This window comes from Anabas testudineus, chromosome 24 (assembly GCF_900324465.2).
Source record: "Anabas testudineus chromosome 24, fAnaTes1.2, whole genome shotgun sequence".
In the NCBI taxonomy this organism is placed as follows: domain Eukaryota; kingdom Metazoa; phylum Chordata; class Actinopteri; order Anabantiformes; family Anabantidae; genus Anabas; species Anabas testudineus.
In genome coordinates this window covers 19,335,789-19,344,479 of record NC_046632.1, presented here as the reverse complement: position 1 = coordinate 19,344,479, position 8,691 = coordinate 19,335,789, and the positions used below count along the sequence as shown (strand labels likewise).

Sequence of the window (8,691 nt, the reverse complement as noted above, 5' to 3'; positions counted from 1 at the left end):
CTTCAGCGTGACATTTCAGTTCCCTCTCATCTGATTTCAGAGCTCAGTGGCAGCGTTCGTTCGCTCTGATGCATCCGACCCTGAAATCCTCCACGGTCGACTCTGACAGGAGATAAACTCAGTAAATGTCAGAGTGGACTCAGAGTGACGAGCTACTGCTGGTTCAATCCAGTCAGGAAACAGAAGTGGAGGAAAGCATCATCTGACTCAGATAACACAGGTCCGGTCCAACACGAACAGCGATCCGCTCATTTCAGGACGGAACACACGTCAGTGCCTGAGTGCCTGTGACCTTTGACCTTGTGCTCCTGTCCTTCGGCTGCGACCCTCATCGCTGAGATTTGGACTCCGAGCTCAGAGGAAAGGTGTGTTACCGACTGACGTCCCTGAGGGAACCGCAGCCATGGCAACAGTTACCATGGAGGCGGAGTGAAAGATGCTAAGGATCAACCCGGCAACGACCTGTTTGGAGGAATCAGGTACCTTGAATTCTACTCCAGTCCAGTTGTCGAGTACGTTACTGATAATAAGTGTGAAGTTTTACTGTCTAACTTATTTTCGAGTTTGTTCTTTTCACCGAATGTCACGACTCATAAGGTCCTGTTAACAGAAGCCATCTGGTTTTTCTACTTTATTTTAAAATAAAGTTTATTTTCTTCTTTATTTTTTATGATGATCAGAAGTTGCTGCGTACTGCTGCCGTTTCTGTCGCTCACATTATTTCATCCCTGAAACGCTGCTTCTCTTACAAAATACGTCCATCATTACATGAAGAGGCGTCATGGCAACCAGGATGAAATGGCTTTTTATTGACTAGTTGTTCAGGAGGAGGTGGAAACAACCTGTCCCCCTCCTAATTATTCTGTCAGCTGACCTGTCAGAGGCTCCCTCCACTCACCTCATCAGTCTGGAGACTGTGACAGAAACATTTTCTCCTCTGATACTTTAGGAAGAAATAACGGAGTCGGAGGCTGCGGCCGTTTCCACGTTAGTCCCACTGATGGGTGCTGGCTCCAGCCCTCCGTCCTTTCTGACTCTTGGTGACGGCGTCTGTCTTTTTGTGGAGACTGTGCAGATCTCTGTGGACGTTTTGTGTCTTTGCTGTTTTATCTTTTGATCAACCAGAGAGGATCCGAACAGACAGCAGGTGTCACAGGGTTTGATGGATCCGCTGAACTCTGGCTGAACTGAGCTGTCAGCAGATCAAACAGGAAATGATGTGAAGCTTTTCTCAGAGCTGCGAGACACAAAACTAAATGAAATATGTGACAGAAGATTCCGAGTCTTTGTTCAGGTGAGGAGCTTTTTAAGAAACACACCTGAAAATGAGATGGTGTGTGTTAACATGGTGATTCATGAGGGAGTAATGACAGTGATACACCGTGTTCATCTTAAAGAACAGAGACAGACTTTCAGTAATATTATCATTACTTAAAATGAGTACTTACCTCCAACCTGACACTTTACATTCAAATAAATTAAATCAATCTAAATCTGAATCTGCTCTTTTTGAATTTGCTGCAGCAGTTTGGTCTTTGTCGAAGTTTGTGAACAATAAAAACTTGAACTGAACCCGTTTTTGTTGGTGTTGGTGGAAAAATGAGAGAAAACGTTTCCACCAACAGTAAAAACGTGTCAAAGAGATAAAGTCAGTAGGTTTTCGGTCAAATCCACCAACAGAACGAACGAGCTGAAAACTGAATCAGCATGATGACAACGAATCAGCTCAACTCACAGAACGGGTCCGGCTCAGGTTCGGGACCAGCTCATGAACATCTTGGACTCTGCAGAGTCTCTGATTTCAGACTCTAATCCTCACGTTCACCTTGTTACCCTGGTAACCATAGTAACAGGTCAAAGGTCACCTCCTGCTCACCGTGTCTCTATAAGAACACTGAAGTTAATCTGTAATTCGATTAGTTAATTGATTATTAAACTTGGTGGTTGCCCCCACCCCCACCCCCCCCCCAACCCACTCTTACATCTCACTGAGAGAAAAAAGAAACTCAGTAAAAAAATGAACTAACTAATTGTTCAATAACAAGTTTCAGCTTTTACTGGGACATGAACTAAAGTTGTCACCTGGAGTTTTACTTCATGATACGTTTCTTTTCCAGGATATCAGGTAGAAATCATTAGAAATCATTTAGAAATCATTTAGATATCATTTAGAAACCATTAGAAATAATTTAGAAATCATTAGAAACCATTAGAAATAATTTAGAAATCATTAGAAATCATTTAGAAACCATTAGAAATCATTAGAAATAATTTAGAAATCATTTAGAAACATTAGAAATCATTTAGAAATCATTAGAAACCATTAGAAATAATTTAGAAATCATTTAGAAATCATTAGAAATCATTTAGAAACCATTAGAAATCATTAGAAATAATTTAGAAATCATTAGAAACATTAGAAATCATTTAGAAATCATTTAGAAATCATTTAGAAACCATTAGAAATAATTTAGAAATCATTAGAAATCATTAGAAACATTTAGAAATCATTTAGAAATCATTAGAAACATTTAGAAATCATTAGAAACCATTAGAAATTATTTAGAAATCATCAGAAATGATTTAGAAACCATTAGAAATAATTTAGAAATCATTAGAAATCAGTTGAAGAGCGTCAGGTTCAACTAATCACAGCTCGGCAGCGCCACCTGCAGGTCACTCAGAGTCATTACACCAACTGGACACAAGTGGAAAGTAAGTACTGAAGTACAAAGTTGAGGTACTTTTAGTTTAGCGCAGTACTGATTTGATGTGTTTCTTAACTAAAGGTTCAGTTTGTGACAGTAACAGGTTTTGAATCTGGATTCTGCAGGAACTGGTTCAGGAGACTCACTTTATACTTCTGGATGGAAAGTAGAGCAGGTACAAGTACTTCAGCTGAGGTAAAACTATTTGAAATTGTTTAGACAAGTATACTTTGACTTTGTGTACTTCTACTGAGCTGGAAACAAAACATCTAAACAATTTAACTACTACTGTTGATAATACTTTAAAGTATACAGTGCAGTACTGTCCATAGGACTTTAAAGTATACAGTACAGTACAGTGAGTTTTTATTTCCTGCTGTTAAACACAGAGTTTCCTGTTTCACTGCTTCACTTTACTTTTTCTCTGCAGATGAACCAGAAGAAATACTGCGAATACTAATTCAGTAGTTTTTGTTTGTGCTAGTAGGAGTAGCAGTATTAGTACTGTTGTTTGTTCAGAGTACTAATAAAAGACACTGTTATAGTAGGGTTTGTGGTGGTGGTAGTAGTATTAGTTAGTAGTAACAGTTAGTGGTAATAGTAGTAGTAGTAATAGTAGTAGTATTAATATTAGTAGTAGTAGTAGTAATAGTAGTAGTAGTAGTAGTAGTAGTAGTAGTAGTAGTATTAGTTTTAGTAGTAATAGTAGTATTAATAGTAATATTAGTAGTAGTAGTAGTAGTAGTAATAGTAGTAGTAGTAATATTAGTAGTAGTAGTAGTAGTAATATTAGTAGTAGTAGTAGTAGTAGTAGTAATATTAGTAGTAGTATATTATGTAGTATAGTAGTAGTAGTAGTAGTAGTAATAGTAGTAGTAGTAATATTATTAGTAATAGTAGTAGTAATATTAGTAGTAGTAGTAGTAGTAGTATAGTAGTAGTAGTAGTAATATTAGTAGTAGTAGTAGTAGTAGTAGTAGTAATAATAGTAGTAGTAGTAGTAATAGTAGTAGTAGTAGTAGTAGTAGTAGTAGTAGTAGTAATAGTAGTAGTAGTAATATTATTAGTAATAGTATTAGTAATATTAGTAGTAGTAGTAGTAATAGTAGTAGTAGTAGTAGTAGTAATAGTAGTAGTAGTAATATTAGTAGTAGTAGTAGTAGTAGTAGTAATATTAGTAATAGTAGTAGTAGTAGTAATATTAGTAGTAGTAGTAGTAGTAGTAATAGTAGTAGTAGTAGTAGTAGTAGTAGTAGTAGTAGTAGTAGTAGTAGTAGTAATAATAGTAGTAGTAGTAGTAATAATAGTAGTAGTAGTAGTAATAGTAGTAGTAGTAGTAATAATAGTAGTAGTAGTAGTAGTAATATTAGTAGTAGTAGTAGTAGTAGTAGTAATAGTAGTAGTAGTAATAGTAGTAGTAGTAGTAGTAGTAATAGTAGTAGTAGTAGTAATATTAGTAGTAGTAGTAGTAGTAGTAGTAGTAATATTAGTAATAGTAGTAGTAGTAGTAATATTAGTAGTAGTAGTAGTAATAATAGTAGTAGTAGTAGTAATAGTAGTAGTAGTAGTAGTAGTAGTAATAATAGTAGTAGTAGTAGTAGTAATATTAGTAGTAGTAGTAGTAGTAGTAGTAATAATTGTAGGTAGTCGTAGTAGTAGTAGTTAATATTAGTAATAGTAAGTAGTAGTAGTAATATTAGTAGTAGTAGTAGTAATATTAGTAAAGTAGTAGAGTAGTAGATTCGTATAGTAATATAAATATTAGAGTAGTAAGTAGTATAATATAAGTAGTAGTAGTAATAGTAGTAGTAGTAGTAATAATAGTAGTAGTAGTAGTAGTAATATTAGTAGTAGTAGTAGTAGTAGTAGTAATAATAGTAGTAGTAGTAATAATAGTAGTAGTAGTAGTAGTCTCACCTGTCCACGTCACAATGATCAAAACCAGAACAGGGGAAAAGAGTTGGAGCTGATTTCAAAGTAAAAGATACTTGAAATACTGCGTCACCTCAGAATACTACAGTACTCAGTGAAATACTGCTGTACTAATACTAAGAGTTGGTTTGAAACTATTAGAGAAAGCTCCTGTAAAGTTCTACCTGAGTTACTGAGTACAGTGAATTTAAAGTACAGTGTGGTACTTTTTATAGTACTATTGCAGCTTTTTCACTTCATCACCATCAAATTCTACATTAGAAATACTTTGTGTATAAAAATATATGTAGTACATGTACTTTCAGTGACATTTAGCAGTTGTACTTTGGTACTTTAAGTAGAAGAAGTATTTCCCTGGTGGTACTTTTCTACTTTGAGTACTTTCATCCTGTCTGTGTCAACGACTCCTCACAACGCCACAAAGGTTCTGCAGCACTACAGGGAGCAGGTTCTGGTTCTGCAGCACTACAGGGAGCAGGTTCTGATTCTGCAGCACTACAGGGACCAGGTTCTGGTTCTGCAGCACTACAGGGACCAGGTTCTGATTCTACACCGACTCTTTGTTCCTCAGAGTGGCGCAGAGTCACAGGGGCGGAAACCAGAACACACAGAGTCCAGTCTGAGGAGGAGGAGGAGGAGGAGGAGGAAGAGTCCACACGGTCACTGAGCGCCTTTGTGTCCGCAGACTCCAGCGGGAGACGCCGCGAACCTCCGCGGACAGACAGACGGATAAACCCGGCTTCAGCAACCACCGCGCCCCGCTGGAGGATCCGGTCTGTGTGTGAAGAAACAGACCTGGAGCAACAGAGAGAATAAAGGAGGAGAGGAGGAGGAGGAGGAGGAAGAGGAAGAAGGGCGTTTGTTGCAACGAGGAAAGAAAGAAGTCTGGATCTCAGAGACGCTGTCAGGACTGGATCGAAATCCGGACTAATGGAGGTCAGTGAGGGCGCAGAGTCGCTTCTGTCGTCCGGGGATCTTTGTTCACACCTCGGCTCTGCAGCTGCAGACATGTCGCAGCTCATCAGCGCAGAAAACTGCTACGAGGTTCTAACAAAAGCCAAGGACGAAGGCGCGGAGGGCGTCAGGGACCGGGTCTACCGCTTCATGAGCGACCACTACCTGCAGGTGCTGCGGGCCCCCGGGGTGTACGGCCGGCTGACGGCGGGGGAGAGGGAGCTCATCCTGGCGCTGAGGATGGAGGGGAGGGAGGTGCTGGCGGTGGCCGAGACCTTCGAGGTGCACGACCGCGGGGGGAGCCGGGACAGCAGCCGGCCGCAGAGCCCGCTGCAGCCCGCCCCGGAGGACGCCGAGCACCGGCGGGTGTTCTGCCTCCGCACGGACACTCGGCAGTGGGAGGTGCTGACCAGCCTGCCGGAGGAGATCCCGGACAAAGGCTCCGGGATGTGCACCCTGTACAACTACCTGTTCGTGGCGGGGGGGATCAGTGCGCACGGGGACGGCCGCTCCAAAGCCTCGGACCGGGTCTTCTGCTTCAACCCGCAGACCGGCGCCTGGAGCCAGGTCCGCCCGCTGAGCCAGCCCCGCTGCCAGCTCCGGCTGGTGTCCATGGACGGACACCTGTACGCCATCGGGGGGGAGTGTCTGTTCACGGTGGAGCGCTACGACCCGCGGGCGGACAGGTGGAGTCCGGTGGCCCCGCTGCCCAGAGGCTCCTTCGCGGTGGCGCACGAAGCGACGTCCTGCGGCGGGGAGCTGTTCGTGTCCGGCGGCTCGCTCTTCTACCGCCTGCTGCGCTACGACTCCCGCCGGGACGAGTGGGAGGAGTGTCCGTTCAACGAGAGCCGCCGGCGGTCCACGGACATGGTGGCGCGCCGCAGCCTCGTGTACCGCTTCGACGTGGACCGGGAGCGCGCGGCGGTGAACGTGTACAGGTACAACACGGTGGTCAAGGTGTGGCACGGCGGCGCGAGCTTCCCCCTGGACAAGCCGCTGCCGTTCCGCTGCGCGGTGCTCGGGGACCGGATCTACTGCGTCAACCGGAGCCACACGCTGCAGTTCGAGGTGGGGGGGGAGCGGGAGGGCTTCCTGCCGGAGGTGCTGCCCTCCCCCGCAGAGGCCAGAGGAGCCCTGGTGCCTTTTGTCCTCTGTCTGAACCGGGACAAGTGATGTCGTCCGGGACCGGACCGAGCGAGGAGCGCTGTTCACCGGCCGTGCCTGAAATCCAAATGTGCCTGGAACCGCTGTGAGGTCTGTGAGTGTCCTGAGCCCCCCCAATAGAACAGGGTCCGCATGAGAACGGAAGCAGCATCAGGACGGAACTAAATTGTTGGTCCAGGGTCCGTGAAATAAACATGAGAATGAGAAATGAACTAATTCAAATCAGACCCAGCTTTAGTTTTTAAAACACAAACTAATGAAACTGGTCTGGACTAAGATGATGGTTCACTTAACTCAATAGGTGATTTCTGTAACGGGCACTGAGACTTCTTCATCTGTCCACAGATGTTTAGTTTCACTCCCCATGAACAAACTGCTCCAGCTGTCTGAGGTTTGAAGGGTGTGTGATTTAGATCTGGACTCATAGAAGACCACTTCAGAATAGTCCAGTGATTTGTTCTTAGCCGTTCTTGGTGTCTTGAGGTTTCATGGAACCCTGCTCAGATTTTAGAAACCCTGTGCCAGATGGAGTAAAGCAGCCCCGGAGGTGGGTCTGATTTGAATGAGTTCATTTCTATTTATTACTTTTGTCAGTTTCAGTTTGTTTCGGTGACCTTGGTGCGTTTTTCTTTCTTTAATGGAAATGCACCTTCAATTTTGTCCACTTGTGTAAAAAAGCAGGAACCTGATCTGAGCTGCGACCGCAAGACAAACTGCTGAACTCACCTGATCCAGGTGAGCTCCTCTATGACTGTTCCACCCGCCCTCCTGCTCCTCACCAGGCAGTGAAACAAACACACCAGTTACCTGCACATGGCATCGTGGCTTCTGAGCCTCAGGTGTTGACACCTGTTCAAAACCTGAATGACGTGGCTCTGACGTTCTAACCACATGAGAACAGGTAGAAAGATGAATCTGTTTCCTCCACGATCACAATAAAACGGTCCTGAGTCACTGAAGGAGAAGCTGCAACATCACCATCACAGACATGGACTGACCAATGAGAACGCAGCACTTCCAGCAGAGCAATGCATGCTGGGAACTATGGGCTGTTACGTTAACTATATGTGATGAAACGTCAGCTTAGAGCAGACGTTAAGGTGAGAAGTACTGATGTAGTAATACTGCAATACAAGTACTTTGTTGTAAACTATAAAAATAAAAGTGGTTATTGGCATCAGTCGTCTCCTTGTCTCCACCTTTTCCACATCCTGGGGTCAGAATATTAACACCTGGGAGCACTCAGGTCAGGAACAGTCCTGGTCAGACCCACACCAGGTCCTGCTGAGTCCGTCTGTTCAGTCTGAAGCTGGTCTGCTCACTGATCCGTCGGCTCAGAGCTCGTTTGAACTGATTAGGGGGAGATAATGTGTTTCTGTGGCCTGATCTGATGTGCAGGAAACAGGATGTTGAAGACGGAGGACACAGAATCATGACGTGAAATCCTAGTTTCTATTTGCTCCTTGTACAAACTCCCATGTTGAGACACTATTCATTGGTCTGTTGCTCGACATAAATCTTCAATGTCTTTTAAACTAACAGTTGTTTAAGTGTATCGCTATTAGCAGTGACGTGAACTACACTGATCCACGTCACCTGCAGCTACCTGGACCTACTACAGTCCTGAACCTGAACCTGATTCGGATTCTGTTCATCCTGTCAGATCTACCTGCGACAACACTGGAGTGTGTGTGTGTGTGTCCTCAGCTGCTGTTTAACACTTGTGCAGCGTTTTCAGTCCTAATGCATCTCAACAGCTTCACTGTGAATACATTCGTTCACATTTCGTCTGCAGAGGGACGGAGCTGAACTGTGAGTCTGTCCCACAGTGCTGAAGCTGGGGGTGGGGCTGTTTATTAATGTGTGTGGGGGCTGATACAGTTTTTAGCTGCAGTATCAGTACTATCTCTTTAACGTCTGCTATGACAAACAT

The 8,691-nt window shown here is 43.7% G+C and overlaps 1 protein-coding gene across 1 annotated transcript; it reads left to right on the top strand.

The window, feature by feature from the left end:
* The first annotated feature begins 4,639 nt into the window (after positions 1-4,639).
* Positions 4,640-7,929, top strand: LOC113149237 (kelch repeat and BTB domain-containing protein 11-like). Its single transcript, XM_026341200.1, has one exon. The coding sequence runs from the start codon at positions 5,571-5,573 to the stop codon at positions 6,765-6,767; it is 1,197 nt and encodes a 398-aa protein (XP_026196985.1). The 5' UTR covers positions 4,640-5,570; the 3' UTR covers positions 6,768-7,929.
* Positions 7,930-8,691: the final 762 nt, after the last annotated feature.